General features: G+C 45.8%; 1 protein-coding gene across 6 annotated transcripts in view; it reads left to right on the top strand.

Moving 5' to 3' along the window:
- MYO1C (myosin IC) overlaps positions 1 to 24,298 on the top strand; it is a 178,706-nt gene that overhangs the window by 28,812 nt on the left and 125,596 nt on the right. For 2 of the 6 annotated variants that reach the window (XM_075013371.1, XM_075013374.1), the window contains exon 2: positions 14,975 to 15,164. The exons of 2 other annotated variants lie outside the window; for them this stretch is intronic. Coding sequence is in view for 1 of the 4 variants with exons in the window: in XM_075013370.1 (XP_074869471.1) it covers positions 11,424 to 11,441 (18 nt within the window). In the remaining 3 variants the exon portion in view is untranslated. Of the gene's footprint in view, positions 1 to 11,291; positions 11,442 to 14,974; positions 15,165 to 24,298 lie in introns of those variants that run through there. 2 more of the 6 variants (XM_075013373.1, XM_075013370.1) reach the window with 2 other exon arrangements.

The raw sequence follows: 24,298 nt of genomic DNA, 5'->3' as shown, positions 1-24,298 counted from the left end.
GGGGGTGTTTGTTCCAAAGGCATCTAGCCAAATATGTTCAGATTATGGAATTTACATGTATTCGATGGGGGCAATTAGGCTGTTCATGTTCTGCTTTCTGAGACATTCAGTGCAGAGCTGACAGGAAGAGTTTCCTGTCCCCTTGTTTTGAATGTGACTTTGTGGGCATGGAATTCATTGCTTATCTGTATTGAGCAGAGCAGTCCCGGGTGTTCTCATCACAGGCTTCAATGAGTCACTGCTGAGTGAGGGGACTTGGAAAAGTTGATTCAAATCTCTGCCTTTTGGTAGTAACAGAGCCTCAGTCTATCCTTCGCACCAGGCACAGATTGTCATTGACCTTCGCATAGCTGGCAAAGAAGAAACAGCTTGTACCCTAGACCATTCTTCATGCGTGTTTATTATACTTTCTGTCTCACTTTTCATAGTTATGTAATGAATCATCTGCCAGAATTTTGATAAATGGAAATATGACTGAAGAGGTACAAATGAGGAAACTCTTTGCTCAGGAGATCAATAATATTTTAAACAGAATGTCTTTTTAGCTGGGTATGCTTTCTGACCCCTCTTCGTCTACCCAGAATGGGTACTCTCCTAGTTCAGACTTCCCCACTGGTAGTAGTATGTTCTCCTTCCCCTAGGAGTTGAGTATATCCTTTGCAGTCTTCTAGCCTTAAAAGTATAGGTTGCACCTCTCAAATCCTGTATTCTCTTGTCTGGCAACATCCAGGACAAGTGAGTGCTGGGCTGGGGCCAGAAGCAGAGCTTCCCCAGCCCTGTGGCCGCACTGGGGCTAGAGCAGGAGCCTCTGTATCTCCCTTAGCAGAAAGGGTGGGAACCGGAGCTCCCCATTTCCTGTGGCAGCATGCAGGGCTGGAACCAGAGTTTCCCCTCCTGCTGATCTGGAGCCCCTGTCTGCCCCATGGCAGCACAGAGGCTGGAGCTGGAGCCTCCCACCTGTCCAGTGGTGAAGCTAGGGCCAGAGTACTGGGGGGGGAAGAAGCTGGTGGCTGGGGCCACAGAAGCCCTGGATCTCCCCTGATCTGGCAAAATTTTGGACAAGGGACTTGCAACTTGTAACATTGTCTGTTCTATCCTGATCGGGGCTTTGGCAACTGTAGAGCAAGGTTTTGAGAGCTTGTTTGTGTGTACTAGAAATAGATGCTGGGCAGTAGGAAGGAAAAGATGTCAGTCTGAAGAAGGTGGAACATGATTTGATGTGGTTTAACATCACAGCTCAGATCATTTTCTATTGACTTATTTTGTGGTGTCTCAAATCAACCTGCCATCTATAGTCTATACTGGATTCTTTTCCTTTCACTGTTACACCTGCTTGCACCTGGTTACTGTTTTTCCATCCAGTGTTAGTACTTTTAAAGGCAGAACCTGAACTGCACTGAAGGTATGGATTTGGTTGTTATCTTAGTGTTATCAGTATTCTGGGTATGGTCCAGCCATAAAGAAAAATGCAGTCTTCTCTGCCCACAGAGATTATAATCTGCATTTCACCCAGTAGCTCAATACACTAGCCAATGGAAGGATGATCTTGTGGTTAATACACTACATTGGTCTGTGAGGAAAAAATGGCTTCGGTTATATCTCTGTTTCAAACTTTCAATTGTGGCCTTGAGAGCATTAATCTTTCTATCCCTCAAGTTGATGATCTGGCCAGTCCTGAGGTGTGACACAAATATCGTGTGGAGATTGTGTCAGAATTTTGTTTATAAAGTGGGATTTGTCTGAAGAGAGGGAAGATGTTATGTGTGAGCTGCCCAATTATATTTCACTCGCGTAAATCTTCTGTAGTGAAGATAAGAGCGGTCATACTGGGTCCGACCAAAGGTCCATCCAGCCCACTATCCTCTCTGAACAGGTAATGATCAAGTGATCTCTCCTGCCATCCATCTCCAGCCTCTGACAAACAGAGGCTAGGGATACCATTCCTACCCATCCTGGCTAATAGCCATTAATGAACCTAACCTGCTTGGGTTATCTAGCTCTATGTGGTCTGTGAAGAAAAACTTCCTTTTATTTGTTTTAAACCTGCTGCCTGTCAATTTCATTTGGTGTCCTACAGTTCTGATATTATGGGAACAAGTAAGTAATTTTTCCTTGTTCGCTTTCTACATACCACTCAATTTTATATACCTCTCTCATATCCCCCCTTAGTCTTCTCTTTTCTAAGCTGAAAAGTCCTAGTCTTGTTATGCTTAAAAGAAGCACGGGATCTTTTCAGAGGGATAAGGTAAGAATGTGGCGTTTATTGAGAATACGTTACTGTCATATGCATATAATATACTTAGTTTACTCACCGGCATACACCAACATGCAAACACCATCTTATGGTTGCTTATAGTTACCCAAAATTGCTCACTCTAATCCATTGGCCAGATAGATTAGATGTGAGCACGAAGCAAGGTTCTGTTGATCCAGATCAATGCTTCAGTGCTGACAAGATGAGAACTCAACCCTGTAGTGGTGCACACATCTTTTATAGCTTTTAGTCCATAGTTCTGGTTCATCCCACTGCCCCAGGCACTATGAATCACCAGTCAATGGCAGATGGGTATGATCCTTTCCCACTGCCCCAGGTTTCTGTGTGATTCTTCACCTACAGATGGGACTTAATCTTCTTCTCCGGGTGGGTCGCTGCTGTAGAGTCCAGTTTTTATTGTTCTTTAGCCACCTAGTCTTTGTTGTCCAGACAGGCTAGCTCCAGAGGCTAACTCAGTAAGCACTCACATTTACACTTCAAGATGCATCTCTCACATATCCATCCTCACACAGAGACAGCACAAGATTCACAGGCTAATACAGCAGAGCATATCCCTCAAAATGGTGTCTTAGGTATAACATGGTGTTAGATACAAAAGCCGTGTCTACACGTGCACGCTACTTCGAAGTAGCAGCACTAACTTCAAAATAGCGCCCGTCACGTCTACACGTGTTGGGCGCTATTTTGATGTTAACATCGATGTTAGGCGGCGAGACGTCGAAGCCACTAACCCCATGAGGGGATGGGAATAGCGCCCTACTTCGATGTTCAACGTCGAAGTAGGGAACGTGTAGACGATCCGCGTCCCGCAACTTCGAAATTGTGGGGTCCGCCATGGCGGCCATAAGCTGAGGGATTGAGAGACACTCTCTCTCCAGCCCCTGCGGGGCTCTGTGGTCACCGTGTGCAGCAACCCTTAGCCCAGGGCTTCTGGCTGGTGCTGCTGCAGCTGGGGATCCATGCTGCATGCACAGGGTCTGCAACCAGTTGTCAGCTCTATGGATCTTGTGGTGTTTAGTGCAGCTGTGTCTGGGAGGGGCCCTTTAAGGGAGCGGCTTGCTGTTGAGTCCGCCCTGTGACCCTGTCTGCAGCTGTGCCTGGCACCCTTATTTCGATGTGTGCTACTTTGGCGTGTAGACGTTCCCTCGCAGCGCCTATTTCGATGTGGTGCTGCGCAACGTCGATGTTGAACATCGACGTTGCCGGCCCTGGAGGACATGTAGACGTTATTCATCGAAATAGCCTATTTCGATGTCGCCACATCGAAATAAGCTACTTCGATGTAGGCTTCACGTGTAGACGTAGCCAAAGTGGTACAAAAGATACAGGATAATACAGAGAAATACAAAGATACATGGTAATGCAAAGGTTCTATTAAAATATACTTATCTGTTTAGGGTTGCTACAGTCTCTTTAATCTGTGTTTATATGAGACCCATTCCAAATCCCTACTCATTTTAGTTGCCCTTTTCTGAACCTTTTTGAATGCCAATATATCTTTTTTGAGGTGAGGAGACCACATCTCTACACAGTATTCAAGATGTGGGCATGTCATAGTTTTATATAAAGGCAATAAGATGTTCTCCATCTTATACTCTATCCCTTTTTTAATGATTCCCTAACATCCTCTTCGCTTTTATGACTGCCGCTGCACACTGCGTGGAAGTTTTCCGAGAACTATCCATGATAACTCAAACATGTCTTTCCTGATTAGTTGTAGCTAAGTTAGCCCCCATTATACTGTATGTATTGATGGTGTTATTTTTTTCCAATGTGCATTACTTTACATTTATCCACATTACATTTCATTTGCTATTTTATTGCTCAGTCACTCAGTTTTGTGATATCTTTTTGAAGTCCTTCACAGTCTGCTTTGGTCTTAACTATCTTGAGCAGTTTAGTATTGTCTGCAAACTTTGCCACCTCACAGTTTACCCCTTTCTCCAGATCGTTTATGAATAAGTGGAATAGGGTTGGTCCTTGGACTGATCCTTGGGGAACACCACTAGTTCCCCTAATATATGTATACTTCCTGACACATATGGCATTGTCTCTTTCTTTCTGTGGCTGGAATCTAGGCTAGGATTAGAGAGACTTTAGAAAAATGCTAATAGGAATTGACTGTGCTCTGAAAGAGCCATAGGAAAGCTAAAAGGCTCAGGTGCTGTCCACACTATAAATCTCTTGTCGGGCATGCTGTTACAATGCAGTGATGACCGGACATTGTTAAAAATGTAGTTTATTCTTGGAATGTAAGTCGAACTAAACTGGGTTTTAACTGTGTTCCTGAATTTAGGTATATCCAGCAGAGTCTAAAGTGTCGGTAAGATTTTGCCTGTGCTGCAGAAATGATGGTTATTTTTACTTTTGTTTTCCAGGGGTCCATGCTATTGTGGCCATGCCCCTTCCCACACACTGAATTTGGTTTAGTGCAGATGTGATCTGAAGTAGAAGCCTTCACTAATTGGGCAGCTCTTTAAAAAAATTCCTAATATATTATCTCTTCTAGCTCTGAAGCTTATTTTAAAGTTTCTTTTGAGATTGAGGTGTGGTTACCTACAGTCCTGGAATTGTAAATATGCCTCACCCTTTCAAGCAGAGGGCTGCTCTAGGAGCCAGGGTGTGGGTTGTGTCAACATGTCAATGTAGTACTGTGTACTTCAAGTGCTTTCTGAAGCAAAAGTATGATAAACGTAAGACTTAAAGTGGCATATTTTAAATAGTATCTCTTAGCCAGAAGGATCACAGAGCTTTCTTGAACAAGAAGTCCTGTGGTACCGCATGGACTAACAGATATTTTGGAGTATAAGCTATTGTGGGCAAAGACCTGCTTTGTCAGCTTTCCTGAGATATAGGAATACTTTAATCCACTGCTGAAAAATTGCTTGCTTTTTAGTGGCCTGTGGCAGTTGTTCAGCAGTTCACAGTTACTCCATAGAAGTTGAAAACAGACATGAAAAGAGAATTTGCATCCAGTTAGAACTGTAGGGGGAAATGAGAGAGACCATAAAATTAGAGAACTGGAAGAAACCCTGTGAGGTCATCAAGTCCAACCATCTGCCCAAAGCAGAAAAACCCCAACCAAATCATCCCAGCCAGAAGTTTGTCAAGCCGAGACTTCAAAACCTCTAGGGATGGAGATTCTATCATCTCCCTAGATAACCCATTCCAAAGCTTCACCACTCTTCTACTGAAATAGTTTTTCCTAATATCCAACCTACACCTCTCCTCACTGCAACTTGAGACAACTGCTCCTCCTTTGGCCATCTGTCACTACAGAGAACACCCTCTCTCCATCCTCTTTAGAACCTCCTTTGAGATAATTAGAGGCTGCTATCAAATCCTCCCTCATTCTTCTGCAGACTCAACAAGCCCAAATCCCTCAGCCTCTCCTCACGGGCCATGTGCTCTAATCCCCTAATCATTTTTGTTGCCCTCTGCTGGACCCTCTCTAATGCATCCACATCCGTTCTGCAGTGGTAAGCCAAGAATTGGACACATTATTCCCCATTGTAAATAGCCCTCTGAAACCACGCCCCCACTCATGCATCTGATGAAGCGGGTCTTTACCCATGAAAGCTTATGCTCCAAAATATCTGTTAGTCAATAAGGTGCACAAGACTTCTTAATGTTCCCCATGTTGCCTCGGCAATGCTGAATAGAGGGACATAATAGCTTCTCTAGATCTGCTGGAAATACTCCTCCTAATGCACCCTAATATGTTGTTAGCATTCTTGACAACAGGGACACACTGTTGACTCACTTCCTGCTTTTTATCTATTGTAATCCCCCAGGTCCTTTTCTGCAAAAATGCTGCTTATCCAGTTGGTCCCCATCCTATAACAGTGTGTAGGATTCTTCCTTCCAAAGTTCAGGATTCTGCTCATGTTGAACCTCATCTGATTACTTTTGGCCCGTCTTCCACTTTGGTGAGAACACTCCGGACCTCATCTCTACTCTCCAATGTCACTACCTCTACCCCTAACTTAGTGTCCTTGACAGACTTTCTGAGGGAGCAATCTGTCCCCTCATCCAGGTTATTACTACAGATGTTGAACAAAACTGGCCCTAGCATCGATCCTTGGGGCACTCTGCTTGAAACTAACTGCCAACCAGACATCAAGCCACTGATCGCTATCCATTGAGCCTGACAATCTAACCAGCTTTCTACCCATCTTACAGTCCATTTATCCAATTAAATCTTGCCAGCAAGTTAAGGAAGTATGATGTTGGAGACTGTATGAAACACTTTACTAAAGTCAAGGTACAGTAAACCCTCACTTTACGTGTCTTCAGGGAGCATGAAACTTGTTTTAATGTGACTTTCACACAACTTGAAGATGTGTGGCTGTGAGCCTGCCTAGCTTCCCACAGCTGCAGGCAGCTAGGCAGGCTAAGAGCCCCTTCCCCCTGCCTTTCCAGAGCAGCACTAGGCATCACCATGGGAAGGTAGGGGGGAAGGCTTTTAGCTCACCTAGCTGCCTGCTGCTGCAGGCAGCCAGGCGGGCTAAAACCCCTTCCTAGAGCGGTGCTGCTGTGAAGCTGATAGCGGCAACATTCTGGGAAGGTAGGGAGAAGGGTTTTAGCCCCTATACCTGCCTGCTGCTGCAGGCAGCTAGCGGGGCTAAACCCCCTTTGCCCCCAACCCCCAGTGGACCTAACTCAGCCCCAACCTGCATGGGGGGGCTCCCGGCCCCAGTGCACTACAGCCCCTGGCATGGCACGCAGGGCCCGGAGTCCAGCCCTTTGCACATGGACCCTGCTCCGCAAATCCTGGTCCAACCTGCACAAACTCGGCTACAGCGCTCACATGCTCCATCTCAACTCCACCCCCCTCCCGCAGCCCTAACCCACCCCAGGCTTAACCCCTTGGCCCCAGCCCACCATTCAAGCCCCCCCCCCACTTACCCAAAGTTTGGGATATGCGAGGGTTGCATGGAGGCAAAAGAAAGTGTTAAATACTTCAGCTTTTTCCACATCATCTGTCACTAGGTTACCTCCCTCATTCAGTAAGGTCCCACACCTTCCTTGATAACTCTCTTATTGGTAACATGCCTGCAGAAACCTTTTTTGTTATCCTTCCCTTGTTAGCTGTAATTCCAGTTGTGATTTGTCCTTCCTGATTGTACCTTTGCTTTCTTGAGCAACATATTTATACTCCGCCCTAGTCATCTGTCCAAGTTTCCATGTCTTTTAAGCTTTCTTTTTATGTTTAAGCTCACCAAGGATTTTACTGCTAAGTGAAACTGGTTGCCTACCTTATTTGCTTTTCTTACTGCACATCGGGGTGGTTTGTTCCTGTGGCTTTCAATAAGTCGCCAGCTGTCACGGACTCCTTTCCCTTTAATGTTAGCATCCCAGGGGATCCTTCCCACCAGTGCTCTGAGGGAGTCAGTCTGCTTTTCTGAAGTCCAAGGTATGTATTTTGCTGCTCTCCTTTCTTCCTTTCGTCAGGATCCTGAAATCAACCATCTCATGATCACTGCTTTGTAGGTTACAGCCTACCTCTACTTTCCCTACTAATTCCTCCCTGTTTGTGAGCAGTAGGTCAAGCTGCTCATGGCCCCTGGTTATTTATCTCCAGCATTCTCCAAAAAACTCCTGGATTGTCTGTGTACTGCTGTATTGGTCTCCCAACAGCTGTCAGGGTGATTAAAATCCCCCATGAGCACCAGGGACTCTGCTCTGGAAGCTTCTCTTAGTTATCCAAAGAAAGCCTCGTCTGCCTCATCCATCTGATCTGGCAGACTGTAGCAGAGGCCAACCACAATGTCACCTCTGTTGTCTCCCTCCTTTAGGCTTAAACCAAGTACTCTTAACAGAATTTTTCCTTCTATGTACTGGAGCTCTGAGCAATCATACTCCTCTCTTACATACAGTGCAACTCCTCCACCTTTTCTTTCCCACCTATCCTTCCTGCACAGTTTATACCCTTCCATGACAGTGTTCCAATCATGACTCACCCTACCAAGTCTGTTGTTCCTATCAAATCATGGTTCTTTGACTATGCCAGGACTTGTAATTTTTCTGCTTGTTTCCCAGGCTTCTTGTGTTCATGTACAGATACCTTTGATAACTTATTGCCCTACATTCTCCATATGAGTCAGGGGTCCTACACTGTTGCAACTTCCTCCTTGTGTATCTTCCCGGTATCCCTCTTCCCTCAGAGCTTAGGTCACCGTCTGATGACAAACCCACTTTAAAGCCCTCAAGCCTGCCCTTGAAGATACTCTTCCCCCTCTTCATTAGGTGGATTCCATTTCTTCCTAGTAATTCTCATGCCCAGAGCAGCATCCCATGATTGCGCAAACAAAAGCCCTCCCTCCAACACCACCTGTGCAAGCACACATTTACTTCCAAAATTCAACGATTCCTAACTGAACCTTTTCCTTCAACGGGGGGATGGATGAGAACACCACTTGCACCTCAGACTCCTTGATCCATCTTCCCAGTACTACATAATCTGCAATGTACATGGAAGTTGAAGCTTGAGTAAACCCTGGGTAGGAAACTTTTAAGGCTTTCAATTTTTTTTTTTCTCCCAAGTTCTGCTCATCTCCTTGAGGAGCCTGCTGGTGAGGGCAGAGCTGGATGATCACCATCTCTAGTTGCAGTTTGCCAGCAAGCTGTATACCTTAATGTCTTCTAAGCAGCTTCTTGGCACACTTGCATATATTTCACAGATACAATGTGGCTTGAATAGTAGTGCTAGAATATGACCCAGGATTCTCAGATGTATGACAATTACCAGTCTAACAATGGAATAATGAAAGTATCTTCACTTCAAGTATACTCAAGGAAGAGAACAAACTTCTCCTTACTACTATCCCCCCTCTATCTTGTGCTGAACTCTACCTCCCCTATCTCTCAAGCTTTAGTCACTGAATAGTGAGGGACTGTGACTGGGTGCCCCTGTTGGCCTTACCAAGTCCCTGGAAGATGGCCATTACTGATGGTCCAAAATAGCTTCAGTATTTGTTGGCTAATCTCAGAAAAAGTTTGAGTAGACAACACTGGGCATCAGGACTAGCCTAATTTTACCAGACCTGAAGATGCAAAGAAGGGTATGGTTTCTGCAAACACCCAGGGAATCTGAACTAGGTCTCCTTTGGGTCAGGATAGAACTACCTCTATTTCTAGAAGGGAGCACAAATCTCCTCACTGGGGCTGAACAATTGACTTAATTAGTAAGGGCTATATTGTCAGTCTAGGAAGTTGGCATTGTACAGACTTCAGGACAGGTTCTTTGTCTTTCTCTGTATGCAAACAGTACCCACTATCAAAACAAAAAGCAGTCGAATAGCACTTTAAAGACTAGCAAAATAGTTTATTAGGTGAGCTTTCGTGGGACAGACCCACTTCTTCAGACCATAGCCAGACCAGAACAGACTCAGTTGGTTCTCTGTGCCTTAAATATTGAGTCTGTTCTGGTCTGGCTATGGTCTGAAGAAGTGGGTTTGTCCCATGAAAGCTCACCTAATAAACTATTTTGCTGGTCTTTAAAGTGCTACTCGACTGCTTTTTGTTTTGATAGTGTATAGACTAGCACGGCTTCCTCTCTGTTAGTACCCACTATGTGTGGTTACTCCTGCAGTTTTAATAATTTTCCCAGGTAATAAGTGGCTAGCTGAGGGACACCATGCTATGAACTCCTGAAGAGTGGGATCGTAATGAAACAATATAAAAGGAAAATACATGGTCTGCATAAATTGAAGTATTTGGATTCTGAGACACATTACACAGTACTCCTCTCTTGAGAAATTCCTTTTGCTGTTGGCAACTTTGCTGCAAATCACATTACATGGCTGGAAAATTGTTAGCCTTAACACTTTTTGTTATAGTAACAGAGAGGTGGCCATGTTAGTTACTTTTTGTTATGGAAGCCTAGATAAAAGGGAAATGAAATCAAATCCAGTGGTGGAGTCGATCCCTCTCAAGAGACTGCATTGTCTCCAGCACAGTTTGCAGTAGCTCCAAGGAAAAAACAATGACGAGTTCTGTGGCAGTTTAATGACTTACAAATTTATTTGGGCATGAGCTTACATGGGCTGGACGAAATGTGTTAGCCATTAAGCTGCCACAGAAGTCTTTGCTGTTTTTCGTTGAAACAGATTAACATAGCTACAGTCTGCCCAACATCATAGCAGCTTTATATGACTACTTGGTGGCTTCTTTGGGACCCAGAATAGTTGGAGTGCAGTGTGTTTCATCAGTGCTTCATAGCAGCACACAACAGTAAAGAAGGCTGCAACATCTGAAATATTGTCTTGTGACTTTTTCCCTCAATGTGCCCAGGAAATAGTGTTGTAACTGCCTCACTTGAGGGGGACTGATAACTCCATCCCATAATGAAGTGCCTCTTGTTGAGAAGTTAACCAGGTACCCCTGCTGCCAGCAGCAGTGCTAGGCATTATGGAATAAGTGGTTCAGGTGTGCTAGCATACATTGGAGCCACTCCAGTTGTAAGGAGCCTTGGGTGTAGATGCTTCATAATGGTTCTGGAACAGAATGTTGCTGGATATGTGTGCCAAACTTTTGCAAGTACAAATAAGACAATCAGCCATTTCCTACCAGCAGTTCTTGCAGTGTTTTCTTTGGTTTGCTGGAGTCATGAGAGAAGCTGAAGTTTCAGGCACATAAACTTTGCTGTGGACTTCAACATCAGTGTGTTTGGGTTTCTTTCAGTTTAGCCCACTTCATGATGATCCAATTTGTAGCTGTCTTTCTGTGGAGATTTAGCCATATTACACCCTATGTCTGCATTTGCTTTTATTCTGTGGTTTTGAGTTGTAAGGTCTGACTCAAGGCTTCCAGCCTCTGATTCCTTTTCTTTCCATTTTTCTCTGTCATTAGATAGCTTATGTTCCCCATGCAAGCTTCAGACTTCTTTTATCTTGGGCTTCAGCTTGTGATCTTTGTGTCTGTCTCTGTCTCTGTTCAGAAGGGGAGGAGAGTCTTTTTGCTTACTCTCCTTGTAAAACGCCTTCTTTAGCAAGCTCCAGTGGGAGCTGAGTAAGTAGGAGTGGTTCCTGACTGTACCAAAATGTCATTTAAAAAAAAAACGGCAGCTAATTGAAGAGAGTTGTTCTCAGATTTCTTGCTTTGAAACAGCCTCTGAAAGTTCTGTGTAAGCTGGAAAGGATCAGAAATGAAGTTCAGGGCAGTGGTAAGATTTGTTTAACTATTGTCCCCTGCAGTTTTTCTGATGTGTGTCCAGTCTGAAAGGAATGGAGGGAGTTCTTCAGGGTTTCAGCAGGAAGTCCCTGTGTTTCTCTTACACAGATTCAAATGGAGAACTCCTGCCTGGAAAATTATGTGTGAGTGCTTGAAATGGGGAGAAGAAAAAGCAAGGCAGTTTGGGGACTATGTTTTAAGGAGATGAATGTATGTGAGAGTGTAGAGGGTGGGAAGAGACTGAGGCAGAAATGTGGTATGTTGTGGGGAGGGCATATGTATCATGTTTTGGGGTTCTTTTTGTATATTGACAAGTGGTTTTTGGCTTTTATCTCTGTTGCAGAGATACCAGTCCTTCCTAACTTTCAGTTAAGTCTTCTGATTTTTTTTTTTTGAGTATAATTATGAAATTACTGATTTGGTCTTAAATCAAGTAATTTTGTAAGCACACACATTTAATGTATATCAAGTGTGATTTTATGAACATAGTATATAGCATTAGAGAATGAGGTGGGAGGAGCGGGACATGATTTGTTCTTCCCATCTCCGATGGCACAAGTGTATGCTGTGCAGAGAGGGGCAAACCAGATGATTGTGAATTGGTTGGGAGCACTGCTGGATTCACTACCTAAGCCACAGGTGGTGTGTTGCACTAAGGCTGCTGCTACACTACCATGGGCCCATCGGAGGGGCCACGGTAATACAATTTGAAGCAAGCTAATGAACTTCAATAGCATAAGGGCAGCCACGTGAACAAACTTTGATTTTCAGATCGATAGTGAAGATTGTGGCAGCTTCGAAATAAGCACCCCGCTTTGACATTCCCTTACTCCCACAGAACTAGAATGGAGTAAGGTAATGTCAAAGCAGGGTGCTTATTTCGAAGCTGCCCCAATCTTCACTCTCAATCTGAAAATTGAAGTTTGTTCGCGTGGCTGCCATTATGCTAATGAGGCACTGAATATAAGAACATAAGAATGACCATACTGGGTCAGACCAAAGGTCCATCCAGCCCAGTATCCCGTCTGCCGACAGTGGCCAATGCCAGGTGCCCCAGAGAAGGAGAACAGAAGACAATGATCAAGTGATTTATCTCCTGCCATCCATCTCCTGCCCTTGTACTGAAGGCTAGGGCACCATACTTTACCCCTGGCTAATAGCCATTTATGGACCTAACCTGCAAAAATTTATCGAGCTCTTTTTTAAACCCTAATAGAGTCCTGGCCTTCACAGCCTCCTCGGGCAAGGAGTTCCACAGGTTGACTGTGCGCTGTGTGAAGAAAAATTTCCTTTTATTAGTTTTGAACCTACTACCCATCAATTTCATTTGGTGTCCCCTAGTTCTTGTATTATGGGAAAAGGTAAATAATTTTTCTGTGTTCACTTTCTCCACACCATTCATGATTTTATATACCTCTATCATATCACCCCTCAATTGCCTCTTTTCCAGACTGAAAAGTCCCAGTCTCTCTAGCCTTTCCCCATATGGGACCCGTTCCAAACCCCTAATCATCTTAGTCACCCTTTTCTGTACCTTTTCTAATGCCAATATATCTTTTTTGAGGTGAGGAGACCACATCTGCACACAGTACTCAAGATGTGGGCGTACCATAGTTTTATATAGGGGAAGTATGATATCTTTTGTCTTATTGTCTATCCCTTTTTTAATAATTTCTAACATCCTATTTGCTTTACTAACTGCCGCTGCACACTGCGTGGATGTCTTCAGAGAACTATCCACTATAACTCCAAGATCCCTTTCCTGATCTGTCGTAGCTAAATTTGACCCCATCATGTTGTACGTGTAATTTGGGTTATTTTTTCCAGTGTGCATTACCTTACACTTACCCACATTAAATTTCATTTGACATTTTGCTGCCCAGTCACTCAGTTTGCTGAGATCTTTTTGTAGTTCTTCACAATCCCTTTTGGTTTTGACTGTCCTGAACAACTTGGTGTCATCTGCAAACTTTGCCACCTCACTGCTTACCTCATGTCAGTGCCTCATTAGCTTGCTTGGAATGGCTTCATTACCGTGGCCCCTCTGATGGGACCGTGGTAGTGTAGCAGCAACCTTAAACTGATCCAGGTGGACTCTGCAGGACCATCCAAAAATGCTCTAGATGAGTAGCTCTCAACCTTTGCAAATTATTTCACTTTCAGGAGTCTGATTTATCTTGTGTACCCCCAAGGTCACCTTGCTTAATATCTATTTGCTTACAAAATCAGACATTAAATTACAAAAGTGTCACGGGAACTCTAGTACTGAAAAATTGCTGCCTTTCTCATTTTCACCACATAATTATGAAATAGTTCAGCTGGAAAATATATATGTACATTTCAGTGTACTGCATGCAGTGCAGTATAAAACTGAAATTTTAGTTGGTACTGACTTCACTAGTGCTTTTTTATGTAATCTATTGTGTACCTAGGTAACTATCTAAATGAATTGATGAAGTTCAAGCACAGGTGAGGGCAATGAATCCAATTCCCTACTGACAATCTCTGCAGCATACCTTCTGTCAGAAGCCTGGTCTAGACTAGGGGATAAGATCAATTTTAGATATCCAAATCCAGATATGAGAATTTGATAGCTAGTCGATATATCTAACATCGATATTCATCACCATCCCCACAGTGGAAGAAACTCTCCCGTCAATTTCCCTTATTCATTGTGACTGCCAGGAGTACCAGGGTCAACAGCAGCACCATAGCAGTTTGATTTAACATAGTCCTACCGTGTGTGCCAAATCAAACCTTGGAAGATCAACCACCAGTATGTCAGTCTTCCCATAAGTGCAGACTTACAGACCATGCAAGGAAAGTGTGGGTATGGGAAAAGAAGCTGAAGGAGGCGGGGAGCAGGGGTAGAGGAGGAGGAGTGAGAATGTGGCAGAAATTAAGGCCTGGTCTACACTAGGAGATTGAGTCACATTTAAAGGTCTAAGTCGATCTGTTTTATTAGCCTTCAAAACTGTCCCACAGTGCTCCTCAAGATGTCTTTTCTGGTCATCGCTTAACCTCTACTGCTCTCCAGGTGAGCCGGAAGTAGGTCACAGGAAGCAGAGGTTATCAGCCTGGCAATTTTGATTAGATTTCCTTTCCTCTCTGGCCAGTGTGGCGAGCAGGAGTGTGGATCACATCTCTGCAGCACACCTAGTATGCCTTGTAGCCAGGAGTTCCCAGGATCACAAAAGGGCCTCAGCAAGAAGCCATCAGGAGATCTTGAACCTCATTTCAGTGGGAGGGGGGAAGAATCTTTTTTCCAACAGCACAAAGCAGTGAAAGGAATGCTGGTATTTGTGCTAAAATATCAAAAGGCATGATTGAGAAAGGTTACAGCAGGGACACTTAGCAGTGTCGTGTGAAGATCAAGGAGCTGAGGCAGAGCTATGGAAATGGAATCAAGCCAAGAGTCGGTCTGGGGCATCTCCCCTGAAATGCTGATATTACAATGACCTTCACGCTATTCTGGGGGCAAATGCAACCTCTTCCTCTAGAAGATGACTTAACTCCTCCATGCAGAGTGTTCCTCGGGACAATGATGAAGCACGTCCTCATGTGGAAGAGGTGGATGACATCGGGTTCCATGCTAGCATAGAAGTAGATCCTGAAAGCCAGGAGCTGTTTCTCAAGCTGGAGCCTGTGGAGGCCTTCCCCTTAACTCAGGAGGCAGCTTTGAAGGCAAACCCAGATCCTGGAGAGGGCACTTTTGGTAAGTATGCTTTTTTTTCCTACTGATAATAGTATGTTGCAGTCATGGGTGAATGGTCTATGCCCCTTTCCCTTAGAACAGCTTGTTAATGTGTGTGGGGATGGAGCACTGATTCTGTTTGGACATCTCCCTGAAGGTCTTTGACAGGCACTTTTGGATTATCCTCACAAGATTTTCGAGGTGACCTTACTTGTTTTTGTTTCCACAGTAAGACCCCTTGCTGCATCAAGCCACCTGTAAGTGGTCTGGAAACATGTCGTCACAGAGTATTATTGCACATTTTCCAACATGGTACCTGGACAGAAAAACAATCTTTCCTTACCCCTTTTCTTATTCTGATAACATTAATGCCCCATTTGGCAACCTGGAACACATAAGAACTTTGGACCATAGTGAACTTTTTATGATTTTTTTTTTTAACTTGTGGAACAAATGCTTTAAAATCTAGGCACTGCTTTAAGCATCAGGCACTCCAAGCAACCTCCATCGCTCCTGGGCTGTCAGGCGGTTGGACCCTCCCCTTGTTCATGTGTGTGCCCTCAGTGACCTTTTATGATTTTTTTTTTTAAACTTGTGGAGCAGCTTCTTTAAGATCCAGGTGCTGCTTTAATCAGCAAGTGCTCCAGGCAACCTGTTCCCTCCTGGGCTGGCGGGCTTTAAGAATGCCATGATGCAGCCATCCACTCCCACATGGGCCGGCATCCCTGGGACATGAGGTGACCTCCAACCCTCCTGATGTTCCTTTAAGAATATTTTTTCCTGTGAGCCGAGGATGGCTTGCTGTAATATTGAAGGTAAACCTCAGCAGTAGAAGAGCTGAAATCATTCTGCTTGGAATCCTGCATTCTTTAATCTTAAGAGTCACCAGAGTGACCTTGCAGCTGCAATATGCTGTTCCTTAGAGACAGGCAGCCATTCTTTCTGTCAGTATGGTCTTTGTTCCAAGTAAAGATAAAAATGATGCTATTGCCAATTATGTATTTCTAAATTTATTTTACCAGGGAACAACCTTGGTAGTAGACAAAGAGGGCCCAATCCAACTGATAAGAGGTTGCCCCAAATGTGGACGAAGACGACCTAGAATGAAATGTTGGAAAATTTTGATATAGTGACAAAAGAAAAATCAGAGCTCAGTAACTGGAGAAAAAATATGGACTGCCAAGCACAAATGCATGACTCATTCATCTCCCTTACGAGCAGTCAGACAGCACTGAGTTGCTAATTAAGAAATCACAATCAGTGACCTCTGCCTTAATTGAAGTGGTGCTTGAGGAAAAGATCAGCGAACCATGCACCCCACCCCAATACATACCCCTTTACATGCCCCCTGCATCCGTATATATTACCTTTCCCTTTTAGAGGCACAGCGTCCCAGTCCACTCTAGGTACCATTGATACCTGCCTCCCTTATTCCATTCATTCTCCCCTGGACAGCATACTGCGTAGAATCATAGGGCTGGAAGGGACCTCAAGAGGTCTTCAAGTCCAGCCCCCTGCTTCAAGCAGGATCAAACTCTTCTAAGTCATCCCAGGCATGATTATGTCAAACTGGGACTTAAAAACCTCAAGGGATGGTGATTCCACCACCTCTCTAGGCAGTGCATTCCAGTGCTTCACCACCCGCCTGGTGAAGTAGTTTTTCCTAATATCCAACCTACTCCTCTCCTTCTGTAACTTCAGACCATTGCTCCTTGTTCTGCCATCTGTCACCACTGAGAACAGTTTCTCTCCATCCTTGTTAGAGCTCCCCTTCAGGAAGTTGAAGGCTGCTATCATATTACCCCTCAGTCTTCTCGTCTGCAGACTAAATAAGCCTACATCCCTCAGCCTCTCGTCACAGGTCATGTGCTCCGGCCCCTTAATCATTTTTGTTACCCTCTGCTGAACCTGCTCCAGCACATCCACCTCTTTTCTATACTGGGGGCCCAAAACTGGACGCAATACTCCAGATGTGGCCTCACCAGTGCCGAATAGAGGGGAACAACTACTTCTCTAGATCTGGTCAAAATGCTCCTCCTAATGCACCCTAATATGCCATTAACCTCCTTGGCTACAAGGGCGCACACTGTTCACTCATATCCAGCCTTTCATCCACCATAACCCCTAGGTCCCTTTCCATCGTACTGCTGCTGAGCCAGTCAGTCCCCAGCCTATAACAATGCTTGGGATTCTTCCATCCCAAGTGCAGAACTCTGCACTTCTCGTTGCTGAACTGCATCGGATGTCTTTTGGCCCAATCCTCCAATTTATCCAGATCACTCTGGATCTCCAACGTATCTACCTCTCCCCCTAGCTTGGTGTCATCTGCCAACTTTCTTAGTGTGCAATCTAGTCCCTCATCCAGGTCATTAGTAAAGATGTTGAACAATACCGGCCCCAAAACTGAGCCTTCAGGCACTCTTCTTGAAACCGACTGCCATCCAGATATTGAGCCATTGAGCACCACCCGTTGGGCCCAACCGTCAAGCCAGCTTTCTGTCCTCCTTATAGTCCATGGATGCAATCCATACTTCCTCTACTTATGAGCAAGAATGTTGTAGGAGACTGTGTCAAAAGTTTTTCTGAAGTTAAGGTATATCACATCCACTGACTTCCCCACATCCACAGAGCCAGTTACCTAATAGTAGAAGCTAATCGGATTGGTCAGGCAGGACGTGCCCTTGGTGAATCCATGTTGACTACTTTTGATCACTTTTCTCTCTTCCAAGTGCTCCAAAATGGATTCCTTGAGGGTCCCTTCCATTATTATCCCAGGTACTGAGGTAAGGCTGACCGGTCTGTAGTTCCCTGAATTGTCCTTCTGTCCTTTTTTAAAGATGGGCGTCACATTTGCCTTTTTCCAGTCATCTGGAATCTCTCCCAATCTCCAAGAGTCTTTGAAGATAATGGTCAAAAGCTCATCAATGACATCTCCCAATTCCCTCAGAACCCTGGGGTGCATTAAATCCAGACCCATGGATTTGTGTGCATCTAGTTTTTCTAAGTAGCTCTTAACTTGTTCCTTCCCCAAAGAGGGCTACCTTCCACCTTCCCATACTGCATTGTCTGTGGTGTGGGACCTGTCCTTGTCCATGAAGACAGAGGCCAAAAAAAGCATTGAGTACTTCAGCTTTTGTTTCCTCATCGGTCAGTAGGTTACCTCTCTCATCCAGTAACGGCCCAACACTTTCCCAGATAACCCTCTTATTGTTAACATGCCTGTAAAAACCCTGCTTGTTACCCTTCATGTTCCTTGCCAGCTGCAGTTTCAATTGTGCCTTTGCTGTCCTGATTACTACCTGGCATTTTCCAGCCATATAGTTTAACTCCTCCTTAGTCATCTGTCCAAGTTTCCACTTCTTGAGTTTAAGCTGACCAAAGATTTCCCTGTTAAGCTAAGCTGGTTGCCTACCATATTTGCATTTCTTACTATGCAGCTGAATTGTTTGTTCCTGTACCTTCAGCAAGACTTCTTTAAAATACTGCCAGTTCTCCTGAACTCTTTTGCCCTTCATTTTTGTTTCCCAAGGGATCCTGCCCATCAGTTCTCTCAGGGAGTCAAAGTCTGCTCTTTTGAAATCCAGGGTCTGTATATTACTCCTCACCTTTCTTCCTTTTGTAAGTATCCTAAAATCTACCATCTTGTTATCACTGCCTCCCGGGTTGCCACCCACTTCTATTTCTCCTACTAGTTCTTCCCTGTTTGTGAGCAGCAAGTCGAGTTGTGCATAGGCCCTGGTCAGTTCCATCAGCAGTTGTACAGGAAGTTATCCCCAACATTCTCTAAAAACTTTGTGGATTGTCTGTGTGCTGCTGTATTGGTCTCCCAACAAATGTCCGGATGTTAAAAATCTCCCATGAGAACCAGGGCCTATAATTTGGAAGCATCTCTTAGGCATCTGAAGAAATCCTCATCTACCTCATCTCCTTCATCTGGCAGTCTATAGCAGACACCAACTACAGCATGACTTCTGTTGCTTCCACCTCTAAGAGTAACCCAAAGACACTCAACTGGCTTTTCTCCCATCTTATACTGGCACTCTGAGCAATCATAATGCTTTCTCACAGAGCACAACTCCTCCTTTTCTCCCCTGCCTGTCCTTCCTAAACAGTTTATACCCTTATGTGACCGTGCTCCAGTTATGCAAGTTATCCCACCAAGTCTCCGTTATTCCAACCACTTCATATATCTCAGACTGTGCCAGGTCCTCTAGTTCCTCCTGTTTGTTTCCCAGGCTTCTTGCATTTGTGTACAAGCTTTGTAGAGACATGGATGATTGACCCCCTTTCTCCTCTTCACCCAGGAAATCTGCTTTGTTGTACCCTACTTCTTCCCCACTTACCTCAGGGCTTGTGTCACCGCCCCCCAACAAACCTAATTTAAAGCTCTCCTCACTGGGTTGCAAGCCTGCTCACAAAGATGCTCTTTCTTCTCTTTGTTAGGTGGATCCCATCTCTTCCTAGCAATCCTAGTTCCTGAAACAGAATCCCACAGTCAAAGAGACCAAATTCTTCTCTGCTACCCCACCCAGCTACTTCAGGCATGATCATTTGAGATATCTTAACCAGTCACCCCACTCCCCTACTACTGACTCTGCACCCCACATACAGCCGATGTCCCCCACTTCCATAGCTCCTCTCTCCACACGTTTGGCCTTCTTCTCTTGTCAGGGACCCAGAAAGAGCAAGGAGAAGGCCATGGAGAGCCCTACTTCACAGCCCCACAAAATCAACACCCACCAGAAGACTAACCTTTGACTGCTAACCCTGAGCTTATCCTTTTTTTCCTTCTTCGAGTGGTCCCCGTGGGTGCTCCACAGTAGGTGTCGGACTCGCCCCGGTGCCGCAGCTCGGAAATTCTTCAGCAGTCTCCGTCGGGTCGCGCATGCACCCATGCGCGTCGGCTCTTCGCGCGCTTACGGTCACGTGCGCAATCCGGTCCCTGCCAGTTCCTTCTCAACCACCAACGGCTGCAGACGGAATCCTCTCCGGCTCCAATGCCCGAGACAGATAAATCTAATTTTTCTTGTGTTAATAGTTATAATATTTCATAGTTAGCAGTTATATAGTTGTTATAGTTTAGTTACCTCGTTACAGTTCGTTTAAAAGTAAAAGACTATCTTAAAGACTGCAGCGGCTGCCTCCGGGCAGGCCCGCTAGTTTTTTTTGTCAAGCCTCCAAAGGCCAACGGTGGTTATTGTTATCAAATTGATAAGTGTGCTCTTAGCACCTGAGGACTCGCAGAGTTGAGCTTTAACAATGTCATCCCCTGGCTTTAAGAAGTGTGAATCTTGCCAGGAGGCCATGCCTGCTTCGGATGGCCATAGCAGATGTATCCGTTGCCTCGGGGAGACACACGTTCCCCAGAAGTGCTCCCATTGTTCCAAGTTGACGAATAGGGCTAGGAAAGATAGGGAAATGAGGTTGAAGATGCTGCTATTTGACAAAGCACTTCAACCTGCCTCATCAGAGACAACGCATACGGAGGGCTCTTCAGGATCGCACAAGAGGAAGGCTGCCTCTTTGACCTCCTCTGTGCAGAAGAAAAGAAGAGCTTCTCCTGCTCGATTCCCTGCCAGTTACTTCTGGGAGCGGGACGAGTGCAACGAAGGGCCCGCGCACGCTGGCTTTCTCCGCTGGTAAAGCCGCGGCGCATGTAACCGCCCAAGGGCCTACAGCTACTGGGGAGACAGCACTGAGAGCCGTGCAGGCACTGGACAGACCGGCACCGGCTACTGCAGCACCGAGCGAAGCTTCCCCAGAGGCACCGGCAACGACAGCACCAGGAGCAGTGGAAACCAGCATGGCACCTGCTACGATACCAAGCCCAGCGATAAGACCACCTGAGAGGGCAAAAGCTAAAACAAAGACCAGGCACCGCAGCCCCTCCCCTGAGGTAATTACGCTGCCTCTGTCACCACGATCACCACCGGAGATTCGACGGGCAGCAACACCTTCAGCCTGCCACAGACGTCCATCTCCCTTTCTTCGGAGTCCATCTCAGGGGGCTGCACGCTTCTCTCCATCATCTAGCAGAGACCCCTGCGAGTATTCCCACAGAGGCTCTCCCCATACGTCGGTGTCATCTCGACGGTCACGGCATTCTTTGCACCACCCTTACATCTTTTTGGGTCATGGTCCAGGTCCCCATCACCAGGCCCCTGTCCCTGTTGCTATGACCGCCATCATTATACAGGGCGTCAGCCTAGGAGGTCCGCATCTCACCGTGGATCCCCGTCAACTCCCCCTCAATGCCACAGTGTACAGCTTCCACCTGGGGGAACACCACAAGTTCCCCAATCAGAGGCTGGGTCGAAAGACATTGAACCCCACCTCGAAGCTTCAAAAAGACAATCATACCAATACAGCCAGGATCCAGAGGAATTGGAGGAGAGATACCATAGTGATGCCTCCTCATCCTCGCCAGACGAGGCGGTGGTTCCTGGAGACATTTCTCCCCCAGATGACCTGAAACAGTTCCAGGAGCTGTTTAAAAGGGTAGCTCAATCCCAAGATATTCAAGTGGCGGAGGTGCAGGAAAAGCACCACAGACTCCTTAAAAATCTCAGGCCCCCGTCCTCTTCTAAAATAGCTATTCCTTTGGACGATGCAATCATGGAGGCAGCCACTAACATATGGCAAACTCCGGCATCCGCTCCTCCTACCAACAAAAGGGCAGACAAAAAGTACTTCGTCCCTGCGAAAGGTATGGAATTTCTCTTTAGTCATCCACAGCCAAATTCACTAGTGGTCGAATCGTCTCAACATAGGTCCAAATCGTCCCAGTACAAATCTGGGGGACTGGACAAGGATATAAAGAAGCTGGATCTCCTGGGTAGAAAAGCCTACTCCTCATCTACTCTGTTGCTCCGCATGGCCAACTATGCTGCTCATTTGTCGAACCACAATTTCGACAGCTACTCTAAACTTACTGCCCTCATGGACTTCCTTCCGGAGGATAAAAGACCGATTCTTAAGGCAATTGTACAAGAAGGCTATGCGGCTTCTTGAGCAGGCGTACAGATTGCATTGGATGTGGCGGACACAGCAGCCCGTGCCGTAGCCACTGCGGTGGTAATGCGGAGGGAATCATGGCTTCACACATCCGGCATTCCCAAGGAGTTACAAGTCAAAATTGCAGACCTCCCCTTTGACAAAATAAAATTGTTTGCAGAATCAACCGACTCAGTCCTACACTCGAGCAAAGACTCCAGAGCAACACTTCTGACTTTGGGAATATACACCGTTCAGAAGGAAGAAGTTTTATCCTCAACAACGCCGTTATGGTTACCAACAGCAACGTACCCAATTTCAACGGGGTTATGATCAGGGACGTCATCAACAATCACATTACAAGGGCCCTAGGCGTCGACCTCAGCAGGGCAACGCCTCCTCAGGGCAAAGTACAAGACAGCAGGTTTGACAGGTATGTCGAGGGTCGCGAAGCCAAGACCGTATCTCAGTGCCAATCTCAGTACATGTTCCATCACCGATTCAAGCCATTTTACCCACAATGGAAAAGCGGGTATTGGAGATTGTAAACACGGGATACACAATCCCTTTCCACTACCCTCAATCCACACCGTTCACAAGAGGGTGTCACTTACAACAAAGGCAGGAAGGTCGCTAACATGGTGGGAAAACCCCAAGAATCTTCTAACAGGGGTGCCCTTCCGCCAACCACAAATTACTGTGTTCATTACAACAGATGCCTCCCGTATGGGATGGGGGGCACACATGGACAACAACATCACTCAAGGGTTATGGTCTCCCGCGGAGAAGACACTGCACATAAACATATTAGAACTCAGAGCAGTGTTCAGTGCATGCAGGCATTTTCAGAATTATCTGTGTGGAAAAGTAGTCGGCGTGAATACCGACAACACCACCACCATGTTTTATATAAACCGGCAGGGGGGAGCCAGGTCTCATACACTTTGTGCGGAGGCGGTCCAACTGTGGAACTGGTGCATTGCCAACAATACAACCATAAAGGCTTCATACTTACCGGGTGTCCACAACGTCAAGGCGGACCAGCTCAGCAGACATTTTGCGCCCACTCACGAGTGGCAGATCTTTTCAGACCTACTTCACCAAGTGTTCCGCAGATGGGGTTTTCCCCAAATCGACTTGTTTGCCACCTGGGACAACAAGAAATGTCCCCAGTACTGCTCCAGAGCAGGCATGGGACAGGGGTCTTTGGGGGACGCCTTCATGATCCCATGGAAGGGCCCTCTATTTTATGCGTTCCCTCCCACGACACTTATACACAAGGTCTTGGAGAAGGCCAAAAGGGAGAGAGCACGCATGATACTCATAGTCCCAACCTGGGACCGGCAACAGTGGTTCCCATTGCTTCTACGCATGGCACAGCATCGGCCATTTCCCCTACCAACAGTACCGGACATTCTCGCTCAGGCTCAGGGGTCAATACTGCACCCGCACCCGAAGAGACTTCGGCTACAAGCATGGTTAATCCATGGCTAGGCGCCTTAGAGGCTACATGCTCAGAGGGAGTACAACAAGTCCTTGAATGTAGTCGGAGGACTTCTACCAGAAAGACTTATCAGCACAAATGGTTGCGTTTTTCCGTTTGGTGCTCCTCCAGGCAGCTAACACCCCAGGATGCCACCATACCTACGATTCTGGACTATCTGCTACAACTCAAACAAAAGGGACTTTCTCTATCCTCTATAAGGGTGCATCTGGCGGCTATATCAGCATTTCGGCATGAAGAGGATGGATCAACCACATTTGCCCATCCTGTTGTCTCACGTTTCCTAAAGGGGTTGGTAAATCTGTACCCCCCTCGGAAACCAATACCGCCATCATGGAGTTTAGACTTAGTTTTGCACACCCTCTCGGGACCGCCCTTTGAACCATTGGCTACGGTCCCCCTTCGACTACTTACCATTAAAACGACTTTCCTCCTGGCAATCACGTCAGCTCGCAGAGTGAGTGAGCTTGCGGCCATAATGTCCACACCACCCTGCACGATATTCTCAAAAGAAGCGGTAGTCTTACGTTTGCACCCAGCCTTCGTTCCGAAGGTCTCTTCAGATTTTCATATTAACGAACCAATAGTGTTGCCCTCGTTCTATCCTAAGCCTCACAACTCAAATGAAGAGGCACGGTTGCACTTACTTGACGTAAGA

This window comes from Carettochelys insculpta, chromosome 19 (assembly GCF_033958435.1).
Source record: "Carettochelys insculpta isolate YL-2023 chromosome 19, ASM3395843v1, whole genome shotgun sequence".
In the NCBI taxonomy this organism is placed as follows: Eukaryota; Metazoa; Chordata; order Testudines; family Carettochelyidae; genus Carettochelys; species Carettochelys insculpta.
Note: the sequence above shows the minus strand (reverse complement) of the source record. Positions and strands in the feature narration are given on the sequence as shown.